The sequence below is a fragment of the Helianthus annuus genome, chromosome 9 (genome assembly GCF_002127325.2).
Source record: "Helianthus annuus cultivar XRQ/B chromosome 9, HanXRQr2.0-SUNRISE, whole genome shotgun sequence".
Lineage (NCBI taxonomy): Eukaryota > Viridiplantae > Streptophyta > Magnoliopsida > Asterales > Asteraceae > Helianthus > Helianthus annuus.
This window is the reverse complement of record NC_035441.2, coordinates 171,208,154-171,229,262: the sequence shown is the minus strand read 5'-3', so window position 1 is coordinate 171,229,262 and position 21,109 is coordinate 171,208,154. Positions and strand designations below refer to the sequence as shown.

Genomic DNA, 21,109 nt, shown 5'->3' with positions numbered 1-21,109 from the left:
TAATCCACAATCAAAGGTAAATACGCATGTGCACCAAGTCAAAAATTCTAGAACACGTTACTTTAAAAATCAATCCATAATCAAACAAATGAAAACCATTAAAAGATCCAAAACAATAATCAAACCATCATCTAGTCTAGGCAGTTACGAAGATCTAGCCAAGAAACATCATGTCTAACGAAAACAAATCAGTTTCAAAACAAGAATTCATGGTTAAAGTGACAAAACGTGAAAATAGTGAAAAACGGGAGATAAGACCCGAGTTATCTTCTTTCCTACGCTCCGTGCTTCGATCCTATGATTCTTGTACGCTCGAACGCCTCGAAAACCTTCAAAATCTGCTGAGAAAATCGCCTTAGGGTTCTTGATTCGTGTGTTCTTGTTGTTGATGATAAAATATTCAATTTATATGAAACCCTAGTCGACCAGCATATCAGGCGTGTCAGTTACACCAGTCGCGTAGCGCGACTGGTAAAGGTCATGTGCTCGCGCTACGCGAGTGCTCTCCAGTCAACGAAAAGTCAATTTTAGCAGTGGTGTAGCGCGACTGTCAAAGGGTTCTCTCTCGCGCTACGCGAGTGGGACTTTTTCACAGAATGTTGCTTCCAAAATCTTGTCCCATTCTCCAAAAACCTTGCAATTTATTCTAACACTTTTATGTATTGATCCATGACTTGACATTTGACATTTCAGCTCGGTTTTGCTCCAATTCCAGCATTTTTGTGTATCACGACCTGGAAAACGCAATAAAGATCAATAGCACGCAATTCTAACCTAAACTAAACTAAAAATAACGATAAAATATACAAACTATACACGATAAAAGTATGTATTTTGCAATACATCAAATATCCCCACACTTACTCTTTTTTCGTCCCCGAAAAAGAATTATGCAACGGAATCATAAACAAACAAACACTCGGGCAGAAAATCATAGGTATACTTTAATTAAAACCAAGACTTGCGTTAGCAGCGATTGCAGATATGTTGATCCACTTTAAACCCGAATTTGATCCTAAACCCTTATCATGTACATTTAGTTCAAGTGCGGTCAGTCTACCTAGGGTCTCACACTAGAATCTACAGTCCACCTACTCCCAACTCAAGCTTATAGGGCTAAACGAACGATCATTTGACCAATTCCTAACCGTTTTATACCAAGATAAAGAGAGTTTGACATCAAATCTAATTTTTTTCTTTTTCTCTTTTTTTTTCTTTTTCTAGCTTACTTCAATTTTTTTTTTTCAAGTTCATTTTCGTGAGACTAGACGATGCTTTCCCTAACCCAGCGGTATTCCGACTGTAGAGTCGCTATCCCCAATCACAGATTACATAGGTTTCGGTACTTTTATTCGGCAAGTCGATTTCACACATCCCAGAGGCATTCCGGCTGTAGAGTCGCTATCCCCAACCACAGATTACATAGGCCTGTGTTACTTTCATTTAGTTTCTAGCTCACTTTTATTTATTTTTTTCAGCGAGATATGACAAAAAACTCTAACCATCTTAGCTTATAACGGCACCCCTTATACTATTTTTGCCAGTTTTAGTTTCCCATATTTCCCAGGCGAGAACCCACTAGCAAACCGACAATTAAGGTATATTAACTCAAAGGGATTTAAAACCAAAACCCGGGCCTACCCACATATCCCTAACTAGACGCAAGCTTGATTTATTATGATCTCATATTATTATTATTCAAACCCGAGCAATCATTTGTTTTTTCTATCATTTTCCGTTAAAAATGCAAACTTCTTTTTATTTCGAAAGACATTTTCTGATTTTTCAATTTTTTTAATATTTTTTCAATTTTTTAAATTTTTTTGGATTTTTATAATTAAGACTCGATTATTTACATGTATTCCTATCCCCACACTTAGAGATTGCATTGTCCCTAATGCAAGAACGAGAATACGACTCAAACTAACTAACTACTAAATAAATAACGAACTAACGAAATAAAAATAAATACAACAACAAAAGGGAAACGACTTAGCTGATATGTGAGACTGTCAAAGTGCCAGTCATTTCCACATAAGCCCTCCAATTCGAAACGCGCTCAGCAAACAATTCAACCTCGTACACGCGAACGAAAGCGGCTAACATAATCACCTATCAAACAACGAACAACCTACCAACATGCCATCATATATATATATATCTATCAAAATAACAGCATAAGTTGTTCTTCAAACCAACCCATCCTACCCAACCAGTTTAACGTATATCAATATCAAGTACAGACCAAACAAACTAGGATGAAAACAGCAATAAAGAAAAATAAACATCAAAAGATATCATCAGCTGCTGCTCATCCTCCTGTACTCCATCCACAGTCTCTAGCCACTGTCTGTCTCGTGGCTACTCGCCTCATAAACCTGATAAGTAGAAACAGAACCTGCCGGTGCACCACGTTCCCTGTGTAGTAGCTCAATCATGCGCTCCAGTCTATCAAATCTCTGCTCCACATAGCCAGAGAATGACTCTAAAGTAAGGGGAACTGGTAATGGAACTCTCCTCTCAGCCTGCTGTGCCGGCTGTACCGGTGACTGTGGCGGCTGCTGAACACCCGACGGTCCTGCCTCCTGCTGAGGCTCAACTACCTCTACCGGTCCTCTCTGTCGTGGCTGAACAGGTGGGCCCTCTCTAATCGGCTCCCAGCCGTACGGTGCCTTCCATGATGCTATTCCTGCCTTCTGCAGGTCCTCTAACCCAAAGATCGCAGTAGTCGGCCCCCTATGTAAGAACTCAGGTCGATATACATCTAAAACCCCCAAATGTGATGCAATCCTAGTAATGTAGGGGCCCATATCCAACCTAGCTCTATTTCCACCTCTCCTACCTCGACTAATCGAGTCTACCAACACGGTGGCTAAGTTAAACTCTCGCCTCTGCACCCTACACATCAACACAAACAACTCAATCCAGTTGGCCTTATTCTCCCCTGATTTCCTACCTACCAACGTAGTCGCCAACAACCTCAGCACATACCTATATATCGGATTCCTAACCGTAGTAATCAGATTTGTCTGGCCAAACTTCGTATCCGATATCGACTCCCAGAACGCCTTCAACTCTCTTTTCCCCACACTAAACCTCCTATTCTCCACATACGCACCCCTCAGACAGGTCGAGAACTCGGGCCTCCTAACCTCATCCTCAGTATATAAGCCCGAAATAACCGCGAACCGAGGTACGTTCATCTCGTACACCTTCCTACCAGAACTGAATGATAACGCATTTCCCTGCTCAAACTTACCTTCCTTATGATACCACGTACTGTGGAACTCTAGCACAAGCTCTACGTACTGTGGCTCAATGCAGTTCATCGCAGCTATTAACCTCTCTCCTAACAAATCTCTAACCTCCTGCTCAGCTCCTATCTCACCCAACCATTCCCAGTGTATTATCCTATGCTGAAGCAAACCCATTTTCTTAAACTTATTGAACTTGTCCCATTCGTACGTATCCTCTTCGAACTTGAGGATCGGATGGTCATCTCTGTGCATCTTACAATCCGGGATGAAGCTATACTTATCATATGTGATTTTTCGTAGATTCGGATCATCGGGTGCTATCTGAATGATTGGTGTTTCGACAACTACCGGATCCTGTCCCGGTGCAGTCTGGCCCGCGGCCCTTTTCCTGGCGCGACCTGCTCTCGCACTGCTCGCCATATCTGCAAAACAATTAACATTCAAGACAAACCAAGCAGATCATCAGTAATAACAAACTATTTTTGGATTTTTTTTTTTTTTTTTTTTTTTAATCAAACACTGGCCGTATAGCATTTCGTTCGCGGCCATTATCCGATACAAGTGACTTTTACGCATATCGGTCGAAAACCAAATCAACTATGCCCGAATGGAGATTGAGTACGAGCAAAGTGATCCGATTGTCACGCGATGTACATTGCGCAAATTGACACTGGACAAGACTCTAAAACGACTCGACAAACTAAAGACAACACTAGACGACTCACAAGACGCAAACTTGACGCAAAAGACGCAACATTTACCCCCTTCCGGCACCTTGCTCGCCCTCGAGCAATCCCAAGTGCCGAAAATTAGACAATCCCAAAGTGTGGAAGCAATAGATGCGGCGCGCGTATGTTTGATAAAAAATTTTGAAATTTTGTGACAAGACGCGCGTCACATCCCCACACTTGAGTTGCATTCGATCCCATAAATGTTAGCGCACAAGAGCTTGATCAATTAGAACACGAACAATACCACCCCCACCTCACAACGCTCAAATCAATCAACTTGGCAATCCAACCCGTTTCACCCGCACCCGTGCCTTATTTGACAAGCCCATACAAAGCACTAACACAATAGATATTACCCGACTTACTAATAACTGCAGACCTGACATGAACAACGACTAAGCTAATGAACATAAACAACGACTCGACAATACGGACTCGACTCGAATAACGAGAAATTAAACCGAAACGCATACCTGATATGAAGCTTAATCAGAAAAGAAAAGAGGTACTGAACAGCTGTGTGATGTCGATGTAAGATGGTGACGGGAAGGTCGGAGGTGTAGGTGGTGGTCGGCTGTTGATAGGAGGGATGATAGGGTTGGGGTTTAATGGTGGTAAAGGGAAAATGGGTGGCGGCCGGCGGTATAAACTGAGGACGGAGGTGGATGGCTGGTCGGGTATGGCGGTTAAGGGGGGTGGTCGGAATCCGAGTGGGGAAGATGGGTGTGGAGATGGTGAGTCGGTGATTGATCGGAGTAGGGGGGTGATAGGTCGGTGTGGTGTAGGTTGATAGATGACCGGAGTTTAGAAGGGATGGGTGGCCGGAGATGTGGGAGGTGTTGACGAGGGTTTTGGGAATCGCCGGAGGTGGGTTTTGAGAGAGGGGTGAGAAAGGGATAAGGTTTGGGTAATTAGAATTTAGGGTTTGTATTTGATAATTTTTTTTTTTGATTTAACAACCCCCTCGCGTAGCGCGAGAGGTCAAGCTGTAGGTTTGGCGCTACGCCAGCGGTAGGTTCAAGTGAAAAGGTTCAAAAGGCTGAAGGTTCAAACGGTCCAAAGTTGCGAGTGAACCCCGAAGGGCTCGCGTAGCGCGAGTGACAGACATGTACCCGTCGCGCTACGCGACTGGGTATTTTGGACAGAATGTTCGTGAAAATTTTGATTTCATGCCTTAGAAAAATTTTGAGGTTTTTCCAACCCATTCCCAAATCATCCCAAAATTTTTTCTAAGTATGGGACTTACCTGAGACCTCGTTTTGTTCAGATTTCCAGCTCCTCAAGGCACGTTTCCTGCAAAATTTCTCAAACACACACGAGACACAAAAACAAAAACTACGAAAAACACAAGAAATACGCAATTGACAAACGGTACAAACTCTACAACCGAAACCTTACGCAATTACTGTTCGGTGAAGGTGGGTGGGTCCTCTAGAGGAATTTCTTCCTCTTCGGTAGCATCAATTGGACCTCCCAAGTAATGTTTCAAACGGTGGCCATTCACCTTCCAAACTCCCTTATCGACTTCATCATAAAGCTCAACCGTGCCGTACGGAAACACTTGTTTCACCACGTACGGTCCATTCCACCTCGATTTCAATTTACCTGCTATCAATTTCAAACGGGAATTGAACAAAAGTACCTTGTCACCTACCTTAAACTCCTTCAAACCTCGCAACCTTCGATCATGCAATGCCTTTGATTTTTCCTTGATACTCCAAGATCTTTCATATGCGGCATCCCTCAAAGCTTCCAATTCGTGAATTTGGAAGAACCTCCTCCTTGCGGCTTCGGTAAGGTCAAGGTTTACGGTTTTCAATGCCCACAACGCCCTATGTTCTAATTCAACCGGAAGATGGCAAGCTTTGCCATATACGATCATAAAGGGTGTGGTGCCTAACGGTGTCTTATAGGCGGTACGGAATGCCCACAACGCGTCGTCGAGCTTTTCCGACCAATCCTTTCTACTTTTCCCTACCGTTTTCTCTAGGATTCTCTTCACCCCTCGGTTAGCGTTCTCTACTTGGCCACTAGTTTGCGGGTGATATGCGGTGGAAAGACGATGAGTGACACCGTAACGCGCAAGTGCCTTTTCCATGGCGGAATTGCAAAAATGCGTGCCACGGTCACTTATTATAGCTTTAGGTATCCCGAAACGTGTAAACAACTTCTTAAGAAATCTCACCACCACTCGGGCATCATTGGTGGGCAAAGCTTGAGCTTCAACCCACTTGGAAACGTAGTCAATGGCCACGAGGATGTACCTATTCCCGCTAGAAGACGGGAAAGGTCCCATGAAATCAATGCCCCAAACGTCAAAGACTTCCAATACTTGGATTGGATTTTGAGGCATTTCATCCTTGGATGAGATGTTGCCGGTACGTTGGCAACGATCACAAGTCCTAACAAACTCTACGGCATCCTTAACTACCGTCGGCCAATAAAACCCACTATCGAAAACTTTTTGTGCCGTCACATGTGCTCCGTGATGACCCCCAGTTAAACCTTCATGCACATGCCTAAGGATGTCTAAACCCTCCTCCTTAGCGACACACCTCCTAAGCACTCTATCTCCTCCTATCCTAAAGAGGTAAGGATCATCCCAAATGTACTTCCTAGCCTCCCTAAGAAGCTTTTTCTTTTGTTGGAACGACATCCCCCTCACAAGATCTCCGGTTGCCAAATAATTTGCCAAATCCGAAAACCATGGCAAACCCTCTACCTCGGCACTCACAAAATCTATGGTTTCGTGGGGAAAGGTATCTCCTATGGTATCCTCACGAACTTCCTCTCTCTTAGGGTCCTCTAACCGTGACAAGTGGTCGGCGGCCACATTTTCCGCTCCCTTTTTATCCTTAATTTCTATATCGAACTCGGAGAGCAAAAGAATCCATCTAATAAGACGCGGCTTTGCGTCTTTCTTTTGAAACAGAAATCGCAAAGCGGAATGGTCGGTGAACACGGTGGTTTTAGAAAGCACGAGATATGAGCGAAACTTGTCAAACGCAAACACTACAGCTAAAAGTTCCTTTTCCGTCGTGGTATAGTTCTCTTGAGCATCGTTCAGAGTTTTGCTCGCGTAGTAAATCGGATGAAAGTGTTTATCGACTCTTTGACCTAGGACCGCACCTACGGCATAATCACTTGCGTCACACATGAGCTCAAAGGGTAAGCTCCAATCGGGCGACACAAGTATTGGGGCACTAACGAGTTTCTCTTTCAAGAAGTCAAACGCCTTGATGCACTCCTTGTCGAAGACAAAAGGTACATCCTTCTCTAAAAGCCTAGTCATCGGGCGTGTGATTTTGGAAAAATCCTTTATGAAACGCCTATAAAAGCCCGCATGACCTAGGAAACTCCTAACGGACTTAACACTAGTAGGTGGAGGCAATCTACTTATGGTATCTATCTTGGCCCTATCCACCTCTATTCCCTCTCTCGACACCTTGTGTCCTAGCACTATTCCCTCCGTCACCATAAAGTGACACTTCTCCCAATTCAACATAAGGTTCGTCTCTATACATCTCTTAAGCATCCTATCTAGGTTGGAAAGGCATTGGTCGAAAGTGGTGCCATAAACCGAGAAGTCATCCATGAAAACTTCCATGGAGGTCTCAAGCATGTCTTGGAATATGGCTACCATGCACCTTTGGAAAGTTGCCGGAGCGTTGCATAACCCGAAAGGCATGCGGCGATACGCATAAGTGCCGTAAGGGCATGTGAATGTCGTTTTATCTTGATCCTCCGGGGCGATGGGGATCTGAAAATAACCCGAAAATCCATCGAGAAAACAATAGAATTGTTGACCCGCTAGACGCTCCAACATTTGGTCAATGAATGGTAAGGGGAAGTGATCTTTCCGGGTGGCGTCGTTTAATTTTCGATAATCTATGCATACACGCCAACCGGTAACGGTACGGGATGGGATTAACTCGTTCTTTTCATTCATGATCACCGTCATCCCACCTTTTTTTGGGACGACTTGGGTCGGGCTAACCCATGGTGAATCGGAAATGGGGTAAATTACCCCGGCATCTAACAACTTAAGAACCTCTTTCTTAACCACCTCTTGCATGTTCGGATTAAGTCGCCTTTGAGGTTGCACCACCGGCTTATAGTCATCTTCCATGAGTATTCGGTGGGTGCAATAGGCGGGACTTATGCCCTTGATATCCGAAAGGCGCCATGCAATAGCTTCCCTATTCACTCTCAACACCTCTAAGAGTCTACCCTTCTCTCCCTCCTCTAACTTAGACGAAATAATGACGGGAAACTCGGACCCCTCACCTAGGAAAGCATACTCTAAGTGGGACGGGAGGACTTTAAGTTCTAAAGGGGCGGGCTTCTCTACGGGTGTACTCTCACTTTCACTCTTTATTTCACTCAATTCTAGCACTTCGGGAACCCACTCGTCCTCGTCTACCTCTTTACTCTCACTAACACTCTCCTCTACCTTCTCAACTACCTCCTCTATCCTACTCTCGACTAGGTCGGCTCCACTAATGTAGTCAAAGCAATGGTCAACACAAGATAAGAAAGACTCTATGAAATAGACCGAATGACAAGGACTACTAAGATCGTCGGAACTACTAGGGTGTTCCATGGAGCGTGCTATCTCGAAAGCCACCCTTTCCTCGCCGACTTGAAGTGTGATTTTCCCGTCGAAGACATCGATGATGGCCTTGGCGGTACACAAGAATGGGCGTCCTAGAATGATGGGAACCTTTTCGTCGGCTTCCATGTCAAGAACTACGAAGTCTACCGGGAAGACAAACTTATCCACTTTGACTAGAAGGTTTTCTATGATACCTCGTGGATACTTGATGGACCTATCGGCTAGCGACAAAGACATGCGTGTAGGTGACAACTCTCCTAGCCCTAACCTCTCATACATAGAATATGGCATCAAGTTAATACTCGCTCCTAGGTCGGCTAGGGCCCTACACTCGGTATCACTCCCAAACAAACACGGGATGGTAAAAAGGCCCGGATCCGTCAATTTCTCCGGAACCTTGTTCAACACTACGGCTGAACATCCTCCACTAAGGGGGATGTTGGAAACCTCTCCTAACCTATCCTTACGCTTCAGAAGGTCCTTAAGGAATTTTGCATACTTGGGCATGGATTGGAGGGCTTCTATGAAAGGAAGGTTTATCCTAAGCTGCTTGAAGATTTCTAAAAATTTTCCGTACTCTTTGGAATAGGTTTGATTTCTAAGGCGGGACGGAAAAGGAGCACGGGAAATATCAACAGTCGGTGAAGGAACAACTTGAACGGGTTTCTTTCCTACACTCTTCTCACTCGAGGGCGCTCCGGTGTGTGCGGTACTTGCTGGGATTAACCTAGGTTGCACTTTACCGGGCGCCTCCATCTCAATCTCTTCATCTACAGGCTCTTCCTCTTCTATCTCTACGGTCTCGGGTCTCACTACCTCTCCTAAGGTCCTACCACTACGGGTTGAAATTGCCTTCAAAGAACCAGATGGGTTGGGCTTTGTGTTGCCCGAAAAGTGACCGGGAGGTCGTTCTTGCAACTGGCGTGCAATATCCCCAACTTGTCTTTGAAGGTCTAGGAAACTAGAATGATTGTTCTTTAGTAGAGTGGCGTGGTCCTCTAAGGTACGTTGGGTAGCTTGGTCCTTAACCAATAATTGGGAAAGAAGGTCCTCTATCCTAGACAAACTACCCCCTGACCCCTCACTCTTGGGTTGAACCTCTTGGTTTGACCCCTCACCCCTAAACTGACCACCTGAACCTGAACTAGCAAATTGACCTGTTTGACCCGACCCCCCACTAGAATAAAAGCCTGGCCCCCTACTTTGGTATTGACCTGACGGAAAACCAGGGGGGTTACCTGAGGAGCGATAATTATTAGCACGCCAATTAGAGTTACTATTGTTGAACGGGTTAGTTGGACCCCTATTTTGACCTGCTAAATACTCGACCTGCTCTAGTGTGATGGTTGGGCAATCAATGGTGTCATGTCCCCCTCTACAAACCTCGCATCTATCTACCTTCTTCTTAATTTCTAGCAACTCTTTGGTGATATAGTCAAGCTGAGATATTACCTTTGAGTCTGAAACGACTTGATTCACTCCTCGAGAGGATGAGGAGGTAACCACAGGATTGGAATTCCTGCCGGTAGCACTATGATCTATATCAGCATGAGCGAAGCTCTCAAAGAGGTCGTTGCAGTCAGCCACAGTTTTCTTTCCCATTAGGTGGCCTCCTGCGGATGTGTCGAATCGGGCCTTGCACTCAGGGGTAAGACCATTATAAAATTTTTCTACTAAGGCCCAATCCGACAGTCCATGTTGGGAACAACGCGAGAGCAATGTTTGAAACCTCTCCCATGCTAAGTGATAAGGTTCGTCAGGCTCCATTCTGAAGGAATGGATCTGATCTCGAAGGCGGGAGGCCTTCGCAGGTGGGAAATACTTAGCAAGGAAGGCATCTCTAAGTCCAGCCCAAGTGGTGTAAGTACCTGCCGGCTGCGAATCAAGCCAGGTGGCTGCGCGGCCAGCAAGCGAAAAGGGGAAGACTTGGAGATAGCGGGCATCAAGATTCACACCTTCGATACCGAAGGTGCTACACAGACGGGTGAGACGGTTGATATGTGCTGGCGCGTCTTCATCATCACGACCGTGAAACTGACAAGAGTTGTTAATGGCAGTCATGATGTATGAAGGAATTTGCCAAGACTTATCATTGGTGATTTCAGGGAGGGTGATGGGTGAGTTTGCGGTAAAACCCGCGGTGGAACGCTGGTGGACAGTTTGGTTTTCGGCCATTTGGTGAACTGGTGGTGGACTAGGGTGACGGGAGGGTGGTGGGGAATTGTGGGGTGATGACTTAGGGGTAAAGTCGAAGTTCGGTGGTTTAGATGGAAGTGTAGAGTCAGAAAGGGCTGAAGATGAAGTTGGGGGTTTTCGAACCTGAGGGATTGGTGTGGAGACGGAAGACTTGTCAATTGGTGGCTTCACTGGTCCCTGCGAACGTGTGTGGGGCATGAACTGCAAAACCAAGAATAAAACAAGTAAGTCAACTCCAATAAAAGACTCAAAGAAATACGAAAAAGACACTAAAAGTACTTGGACTCCTACGACTCACAAACACACAAAAAGCACGTAACGAAATCAGTTGAAATCCAAACAAAGCAGTTAACGCAATTGCCAAGAAGTCCCCGGCAACGGCGCCAAAAACTTGATGTGACAAAAGTAGTTCAACTAATTAAACTAAAATTACCCTAAATTACGACTCAAGTAATAAAAATCTAGACTCCTAAACCAGACTAAACTACTCACCAGCAAGTGTACCGGTCGACTCTAGCACAGAAAAGTAAGTCCGGATGTCGAACCCACAAGGACTCTACGAATTACGTTAACGACTCAGTTAAGACTAAATACTGACACGACTAACAAATATTGTGTTTGGGGGGGGGGGGGTTTTGCTAAAATCCTAAAATTGCTATTAAATTAAAATTAACTAAAGCACGCACGAAGAACTAAGGTTTTGACTCAGATGAGATTAAAGACTACCTAGACATGAATCCGGTTTGACAATGAATGGACTTCTAACGGTTTTATTGTTGTATGGAGCCGGGATCGTTAAATACTAAACCTTAAGGTATTTCAATGCTAAGACTTCCCGACCCTTCTCAGGAAGAAACCTAGGAAACCCTACAAGGCTGTTATGATTACCGACTGTTAGATTTCCTCTCAGTCCTCTAACGATTCTAAAAAGTGCCCTAATATGACTATCTACCTCTCAGCGCGATAATCTAAGGCAGTTCTAGGTTCTGACTTGGCTTACTAGACACAACTGCAATTAGGGAACTAACCTCGACTTCTCTCAAAATCTAATTTAGCTATATATTGCACTGCGACCTAATAACTAACTCGAGCCTCTCAGCGACAAGCTAAGCAGAATACTTACTTCTAATTATATTTTAGTTACTGTTTCTAAGGCTATCGGCCGATTTACCCAAAGATTACCCGAACCCGCAAGGATGCAAATAATCAACACAGACCTATGTTGTGATAAAGACCGTCACTAAGATCTATGTGAAACAGCAAGTAATCCACAATCAAAGGTAAATACGCATGTGCACCAAGTCAAAAATTCTAGAACACGTTACTTTAAAAATCAATCCATAATCAAACAAATGAAAACCATTAAAAGATCCAAAACAATAATCAAACCATCATCTAGTCTAGGCAGTTACGAAGATCTAGCCAAGAAACATCATGTCTAACGAAAACAAATCAGTTTCAAAACAAGAATTCATGGTTAAAGTGACAAAACGTGAAAATAGTGAAAAACGGGAGATAAGACCCGAGTTATCTTCTTTCCTACGCTCCGTGCTTCGATCCTATGATTCTTGTACGCTCGAACGCCTCGAAAACCTTCAAAATCTGCTGAGAAAATCGCCTTAGGGTTCTTGATTCGTGTGTTCTTGTTGTTGATGATAAAATATTCAATTTATATGAAACCCTAGTCGACCAGCATATCAGGCGTGTCAGTTACACCAGTCGCGTAGCGCGACTGGTAAAGGTCATGTGCTCGCGCTACGCGAGTGCTCTCCAGTCAACGAAAAGTCAATTTTAGCAGTGGTGTAGCGCGACTGTCAAAGGGTTCTCTCTCGCGCTACGCGAGTGGGACTTTTTCACAGAATGTTGCTTCCAAAATCTTGTCCCATTCTCCAAAAACCTTGCAATTTATTCTAACACTTTTATGTATTGATCCATGACTTGACATTTGACATTTCAGCTCGGTTTTGCTCCAATTCCAGCATTTTTGTGTATCACGACCTGGAAAACGCAATAAAGATCAATAGCACGCAATTCTAACCTAAACTAAACTAAAAATAACGATAAAATATACAAACTATACACGATAAAAGTATGTATTTTGCAATACATCATCCGCAGACTGCAGATGTTTTATCTCTGAAAAAACAAACAGCACCTAAATAAATTGCAAAAGAGAAGTTTTGGTTGTAAGCAAATTAGAGACAAGTAATCATCTTTAGTTTCTGGTTTGCTTTAACATTTATGCTAACATTCCACTAGAAAGAACTACATAGACATAGTTCATGTGTGATCAATTGCAGTGATGAAAGGGAACTAAGTACTCAGATTCCTAGAACGTGAGGTTGTTACCCGATGACCAATTAACCCTTACCCAATCCTAATTCTACCCATGATATCTCGATTGCCAACGACACCAAGAACGTATGGTTTCAAACTAGATTAACATAAGAATCAACAATTTACAAACAATCAAGCACACACCATAACAAATAAATCATAAAGAAAAAGTTTGTTATTCTAGAAATAAGGAATTCAAGCACAAAGTCTTACATAACCTTCAACCAAAGATGATCACCATAAGTTTAGCCACTCATGACTTGGACAATCATCATCACATACATATCAATGTTCATAGGAATTAAAAACACTAACAAGATGTTTAGAAATTGTTTCAAGCTCTCAAGAACACCCAAAATTCGTCTCCAAAGTGTCTGTAACCGAATGGGAATGATTGGACTTGAAAGGGCATCATAAATCCGCATTAAAAGGTGGAAGTTACACATTTACGTAGGTCAGCGCCGCCGTAGCTTACGGTGGCTTGGAATGGCTTACGGTGGCTTTAAACTGTCATACGGTGACAAAAAGTGCCAGTGAGCGCCGTAAGCTACGCCAACGGCCGTAGCTTACGGCAGGCTTCAGCCTGAAAACTTGTTTTCAGCATAACTTTTTCGTTTCAACTCCGTTTTCTTCACCGTTTTCGCCTACGTTCTCGTAATTTCGTCCTCTATCATGCTATCCTCTTAATTCTTCAATTCCAAAAATTGATTTTTTAATTTATTCTCCGTGTTCCTTCCGTTTTAAGTTCCATTTGCACCTGCACGTCCAAACAACTAGTAGTTACCAAGTTCAAACAATTAAACGTGTAAAGCATGGGATTTTAATATTTTTAAGACACTTAAGGGTTGTCCTACGGACCACCCGTCAAAACCCTAACTTCCATGGCATCTTTTATCGTCCTCTTCATGCCCTGCAATCTGAATTCTGAAACCAACATCTTCAAAAATAGTACAAGTCATCAATGCATAGATCTATGAAACAAACAATATCCAGTTCGATTTAAGTAGAAACTAAAACCATATTCTTAATCCAAACCACAATCAGTTCCAGTTCCAGTTCCAATCACTATATACAATTAAGTTTTCAATTCCAATTCAAACAGAAACCAAAACATAATTCATCAACAAAAAAAATCAGCAATTACTCTAATACTAACTAACAATGAAGCCCTAACACAGATCCACTTTTCACCTTAATCACCACACCATAATTCACTCCACTCTCAACTCTATGAGTAAATATCTTCAAAACCCTAACCCTACCTACCAGCTTCATCCCCATCTCAATCTCCATCGTCTCTCCACTCATCCCAAATTCCGGTCCAACACCATTCCCCACCGTCTCCGCCGCCGTGACCAGCCGGTCAAACCTGTCACTATCTCCACCGCATCCCGCCGGTGAACGTGTTCTCCGGCGTACGTCACAATCAGCATCTTCGAATCGTCCACCGCTAACTCCACACACTTCCTCGCCGGACATCCTTTTCCGGTACTACACTTGTAGTAAACTCTACACATTTCACACAAATTCAAATCTATATAGGCATATATTTTTGATTTATCGACGGTTGTCGAGTATAAATCAGTAATATAATGTGTGTAATTCAAGTATTTTTGATGATTGAGTACCTAGGGTTTGGTGAATGGTAGCATGAGGCGGTTCTGGTTTGGGGCTGGTGGTGGTACACTGGTACCTAGGGTTGAGAAAAAGAGACATGAAGAAAAGATGAATTGATGTAGAGAGAGAAGATAGTGTGTAGAGAGAAGATAAATATGATATAATATATAAATATCTTTATAACTGAATTACTAAAATGCCCTTACTTTTATTTTTAAAATTACCAAAATGTCCTTCTAGTTAACAGACATTATGGATGGAGTTAGAGGCGGGGAGCAAAATCATGAAGGCCTTCATAGATCAGGGAGTAAAATGGCTATTTTGAAAGGTTTGGGCAAAACCGTTAAAGTGACCAAACCACAGGGAGCAAAACGGAAGTTTACTCTAAGATAAAAGTTCACATATAACTCCTCAATTCTCTCCGTAGATTGTTGTAACTTTTCCAAATTATACAGTGATTACATATAACTACTCCATTGGGTGTAGAGTGAAACTCATATTTGTTATCTCCCAAAAGTAGAAAATCATGAAATATACTTAAAAAGTACATATCTTGAACAATATTCATGAATTAGAGCTAGCTGGTTTTAGACGTGGATCTCTTAATCAATTTGTATTTCACCATTTTTGCAATCTTGTAGAACCAGAAAGCACTCACTAACTGAAGTCCCAAGGCCATTGCCTGCACACAATCGATATATATTAACAATATGGTTCAATTTAGAGGATCCAAAAAAGTTCCAAATTAACTTTAGTTTTCCACAAGGTCTAGTTAGGAGACTCTTTTCGATCATAGGGCATAAAATACAAATCATTTATGCAAATTCTTGACAAAATGATACCTTGATGAGAATAGGATTTCTGGCAGATAGTGTAACATAACAAAGATATGGTCCAAAGCACATCCTTGCAAGTGTGAAGATCACCGCGAATGAAACCTGTAAGTTGTAACCAAAATGAACAACATTTTATAATGATGACAAAGGTCAAAAGTTTCTATCCTACAAGAAAGTTTATTTAATAGGACAATTAAAGGTTTCAAAATTATGATTATGAGTAGAGAAAATAAAAGGAACTAACATCAGCTGCTAAATTGAGATCAGTGTCCTTATAACCAAGCTCTTTGAGAAGCTCTCTTAAATGGAGAAATGGACTCGATATCTCTGTGATCCACAAACTTGCCACCATTTCTGATCCACACTACACGTGATATAAGAAAAATAGATATAAATATTGTAGATTTATAAGAAAAAAAAATAATAAATAAAAAGTACCTTTTCATAAGCAAGGCCTGCTCCAATTCCAACGATGCTAATAATATGATGAACCGAATTATCAATCTTTATATTCTTATCAAACAAACAACATACTAAGTCATAGATTAAATAAGCTAGTGTGACTCCTAAAGCCCTCATCTGTTGATAAAATTCAAGAAAATATTACCATAACTTTGGACTTTGACAAAATTAATGAAAATATTCCAACGTGATTTTCTTCGAACCTGAAGAGGGGAAGAATTTGAAGCCAAGGGACAAACCGGGCAACTCCAGTCTTGAACGGATTTAGAAGACAAGAAAACCGCAAACAAAGCATGAATCGTGGAAACAATACGGTTACAGAAATCGAATGATCTTTTTGGGAATATCTTTCTAGTTAACAAGAATACAATTGTCCATGAGATCACTCCAGACACAACCAGATAAGCCTTGTCATAATTTTCCATGACTAGCTGTTCCAACCAGATCCGTAGACTTAATCAAACAACAAAAGCAACAATATGAATTTAGTAATTTGTATTCACATTAATTTTGAAACAAAAGCAGCAGAAGCAATAAATGTGGAAGTTTAGGTTGTTGTAGCATTCAAGGGTTGGGGGCTGATGGGAGAGGCATTTAAGCTTTAATAATTTTACAATGAAGACGATTAGGCATTATTGTAAACAAGGTCTAGAAGGCCAACTACTCCCCTAGTAATCGCTACAAGGTGCGTTATTGAGGCCCAAGTACTATATCCGCCTAGGCTATTTACTTCCCGAGTACTCTAAACTCCAACTATGGAACGCCTAGCGACTTTTGTATTTTACCAACGTAAGTCTCCTGTTCTTAATTACTCCTGTTAATAAAAATTACTCCTGTTAATATGTGTTATTTTTATTTAATTAATTTCTATAGAATGTCCGGAAAAAAACCGTACTATTATGCACGAAATGAAAGTGTGATTAACAACTTAATTTTAAATGATTCGTTTTTATTTTCAATTTTCAATTTTTTGCTTTCAGTTTAACGTCGTACGGACATGTTCTCATACATTTGATCTGATATAAAGCAAAATTTTCATAGATTGGAAAGGGTTTGCACATGCATGTGATGTGTGGGCTGGCTACGTTGAACATGTTCCTCTCACATGCATTTGAATATTTGATACTAATCAATCATATATGTATGGACAATGTATAGTCAATAGTATATAGGATAGGTACGCTACAAAATACTAAATTATCGCGAAAACAAAAAGAACAAATTTAAATGGTTTAATTTTCTATCAATGGTTCATATTTATAAAAACTTTTACTTTTTACATATGAATATGGATGTTTTGTACATAAAAAACCATTATAAACTATTTCATTTTAAACATTTACCTAAACATGTGTAGATCATGTATAGGAAATATAGATTTACACATGTGTATGTTCTAGAAATAAACATTTTTTTCAATTTTTTTTTTCCCACGACCCCAAGTGCATAACATCTTAACTAAATTTGAATCCATTTCGACTTAAAATCTTTAATAAATATGTTACAATGTTAAAGATAAAATGCTTGATTTTTTAGTACAAAGTTTACCCTAAAGGAACTTGGCCCGTTGCGGATTGAAGTGATATAACGACATAAGCATGGTATTTCAATTTCAACATCAATTCATTTTAAACCTGTTTTACCGGATAAGAAAGTTTATTTCAAGAGCGTTACATTGTTCTTTTTGATCGGTAATTTTTTTTATATAAAACAACTAGCAGGCAATTAGTCGGGACGAACAACGGTGAAGCTTGAAAATTTTCACCGGGGGGTCGGAAGTCACCGGACTTAAATTTTTTTTTCTATCACTTTGTTTCGAGGTGATATGTTCGGGTTGGACATCGGTGATTCGATTCGGGTCGGGTCAGGTCAAACATTAATATCAAATAAAACGTTCTCAAACACTAAAAAGTAAACATTGTTTAACAAACAACTGAACAAAGACACCAAAACATTAAAAAGGAGAAGAAGGTGGGTATCCTGTTCAGCTGGATGAAGAATTATAGTTCTGCCCGTCTTCTTAGAAGATTTTTGTATTCTTCAATTAAGATTTCAACATAAATCACATATATTGCAGCCCTAAATTAAATCGAAAGATTAAAAACACATACCTTATGAAGATTGAAGAAGAATCAATCGAAGTCAAACAAGCAACGCAGCAAGCACCAGGCACCAGCAGCAGCGATTTTTTCCCCTTCTATTTGCAGTTCTCCTGCATCTGGTCGTAATCCCCACTTAGCGAATCTAGGTTTTTTTAAATAAGGTGGACTTTCTATTTGGGCTATAGTTATTCGGGCAATTGAGCTATAAACAATACATTCTTCCAAACATGTTTACAAATACAATATTTGGGCCCAAATATAATTATTTGGGCTATATAAATATCTTATTTAGGCTATATAAGTAATTTTTTCTTATATAATCGGGGATTGAAAACGTATATACCTAAAAAATTCTATACGAAATGTACATACATAACACTACTGAGCGAAAAGTTCGGGAGATTGGACGCCCCCGGCCCCTTGAAAGCTGCGCCCCTCGGGACGAAACATAACACCTACAAGAACGAAAACAAAACTACAAACAATCCGGAATCCTACCAATTAACGGCACATAGAAAGGAACTAGATAAACGAAAACCTATGAAACGGATCGAAAAACAAAATTCGAACGTAACATCTACAGGTGATTATTTGAGATATGTAAATCGAAACACCACTTGTACGCTTCAATGACACAACCCAGACCACTAGCGTTTTTCTATCTTGAATTTTTTGATAATAACATTTGTGGCAATACTTTTTAGGATTAAAGTTGGAATAAGCCAACATATTATCATTTTTTGAATGATTTACATTTATATACAAAGCTGACGTTAATTTCTTTTGATTTATCGATTATATTTATGCTACAAAAAATCCAAGTTCAGAAACAAAATCATTACCAAAAATTTATAGGAGTTAATCCATATGATAATAAAAATTAACTTTACAAAATAGCCAATTGCAAGGATTTTAAGTTACTACACCTTTTTCTTATCATTGACATTATGTCCAACAAAATAATACCAACATAACTATATAATGTTACAGTTAAAAAGAGAGAGAGATTTAATAACAAGTTCAACATAATATAATACCAACATAACTTTACAAAGTAGCCCATTTGGAGGATTCGTTGGCCGTTCAAAAAAAAAAAAAAAAAAAAAAATAATACCAACATAACTTTATAACATTACATGACAACAAAAAGAAAAGACATAATAAACATATATATTGAAATCAGTGGATACCAGCCTTGATTTTAAGATACAAACATCCCACTTTTTATTTCAACACCCAAATCAACCACAGCCACCAATAAAAGAAAAACCAAACCCAATAATTATTAAAACACCACTACTAGTACTGTAACATCTCAGCAGCGGCAGCCCAAGGATTGTTCATCAAATCATGATGATAATCAAACTCAAATACCCCACCACCACTCATGCAATGATGATTACTTGTACTAGTACTATTGTAGCTCATGAGATTAATAATCTCATTAAGGTAATCCAACCTCTGACTCAGCTCACTCATCTGAGCCCTAAGAACAGAGTTCTCTGCTTCCACTTTAACATACTGTGGCGTTGTCATGTTAATCGTGGCGAGAATCTGCGCGTTATCTTTCTTCATCTGGTTGATCTGGTCCGTTAGATCATCCAGATGCTTCTGTTTCCTCATCCTCGATTTCCGTGCCGACTCGCGGTTTGATTGCATCCGCTTCCTCTTCTTTAGATCCATCAGATCCTCTTCGGATCCGATCTGAGACGAGTTTCCACTTGAAGAAGCCATAATAAAGTTAATCAAGAAAATAAACTTGTGTAATTGAATTTAGATCTGAGATCTAAGAGGTTTTAACTGAATTGAGTGTAGAATAAGGTATAGATATATGAAGCTAACGGAGTGAAGAAGTGTTAGTTCATGAAAAGACGTAGAACCAGTAGAGGAAGACGACGGATAAGGATTGAACGAGATGAGTCCGGCGACGGAGTGAGGAGTTGATGGTAAAACCGGACCGGAGAATTTCACTGAGAACAGGAGACATTAATTAGTCTCTAACATCTATGGATCAGATTTCGAGTATGAATTGGAATTGGAATCGGGAGAGCTAATTGTAATTAACAATAGCAATAGCAATGAATGATTGAATGATGGATTGATTGATGAATGAAGGAATGATGAGTTTTGTTTATAGAAAAGAGAAAGGGTGAAAAGGAAGAGGTTTATGAGTGAAGGAAGAGGGCGATTAAATAGATGAAAATGAGATTAAAATAATGGAAAAGGTGGGGGAAAAGGGGTTGGGGACGTAGGGTGGTGAGAAGTTTCCACAACAAAACAAAGTGACAACTGGTGGTGGTGTAAGTTTATGAAATCATTGGAATCAATACACTTGATACATCTCCATCTCATGTTTAATTAGGGGAGAAAAACGTGTTGGTTTGGATGGTTTAACTTAATACAACTCGTATATTTATTTGTGTGAAAGATATTAATTCTAGTTTGAAAACACTTGAAGTTGTGTAAGTGAACAATGTGTGTGTAAATCTTACATAATTCAAACGGGTTAACGATTTGTACAATGTGTGTGTAAATCTTACATAATTCAAACGGGTTAACGATTTGTAGGTAAGTTGACTTTAAAGTGTATACAGATTAAACACGTCGAAACAAGTTAACACGTGTAATAAATGAGTTAAAAGGATAAGAGTCTTTTTGGTATGAGGTAATTGAATGGACGATAGAATGGGCAAATGAATGATATTGATTCTGTGGTTTTCATATGACAATGGAATGAATCATTACCCTGTGTTATTTGGCAGGCAGGAAAAGACGAAGGAATAAAATTGATAGTGGATGGTGGATGGTGGGTGGGTGGCGGTGGTGATCGGTGATGGCGGCGGTGGTGGGTAGCAACGACAGTGGATTGCATGGTCGATGGTGGTGGCGCGTGGAGGCAGTGGCAATGGCAATGGTGGTCGGTGGTGGCGACGGCAGTGGTGGTCTACGAGCTATT

The 21,109-nt window shown here is 40.8% G+C and overlaps 2 protein-coding genes and 1 long non-coding RNA gene across 3 annotated transcripts; all 3 read right to left on the bottom strand.

Annotated features, from left to right (window-relative positions):
- Positions 1-14,133: 14,133 nt before the first annotated feature.
- Positions 14,134-14,905, bottom strand: LOC110874950. The gene is made up of 2 exons (XR_002556378.2): positions 14,765-14,905; positions 14,134-14,645 (listed from the first exon to the last, which is right to left on the bottom strand). It is a non-coding gene; the product is annotated as an uncharacterized LOC110874950 (long non-coding RNA).
- Positions 14,906-15,138: 233 nt separating this feature from the next.
- On the bottom strand, positions 15,139-16,610 carry LOC110879593 (TLC domain-containing protein 5). The gene is made up of 5 exons (XM_022128075.2): positions 16,255-16,610; positions 16,028-16,168; positions 15,834-15,953; positions 15,596-15,691; positions 15,139-15,435 (listed from the first exon to the last, which is right to left on the bottom strand). Exons 1-5 carry the CDS (start codon positions 16,474-16,476, stop codon positions 15,331-15,333), a joined length of 684 nt encoding a protein of 227 aa, XP_021983767.1. The 5' UTR covers positions 16,477-16,610; the 3' UTR covers positions 15,139-15,330.
- Positions 16,611-19,158: 2,548 nt separating this feature from the next.
- On the bottom strand, positions 19,159-20,423 carry LOC110879594 (bZIP transcription factor 11). The gene has a single exon (XM_022128076.2). It carries the CDS (start codon positions 19,885-19,887, stop codon positions 19,453-19,455), a length of 435 nt encoding a protein of 144 aa, XP_021983768.1. The 5' UTR covers positions 19,888-20,423; the 3' UTR covers positions 19,159-19,452.
- Between the last annotated feature and the right edge of the window lie 686 nt (positions 20,424-21,109).

Coding starts and splice junctions, on each gene's coding strand:
- LOC110879593 (XM_022128075.2), bottom strand. CDS start 16,476: ATGGAAAATTATGACAAGGCTTATCTGGTTGTGTCTGGAGTGATCTCA. Junction 15,692..15,833: donor ATCTCAATTTAGCAGCTGAT/GTTAGTTCCTTT, acceptor TACAACTTACAG/GTTTCATTCGCGGTGATCTT. Junction 15,436..15,595: donor GAAATCCTATTCTCATCAAG/GTATCATTTTGT, acceptor GATTGTGTGCAG/GCAATGGCCTTGGGACTTCA.
- LOC110879594 (XM_022128076.2), bottom strand. CDS start 19,887: ATGGCTTCTTCAAGTGGAAACTCGTCTCAGATCGGATCCGAAGAGGAT.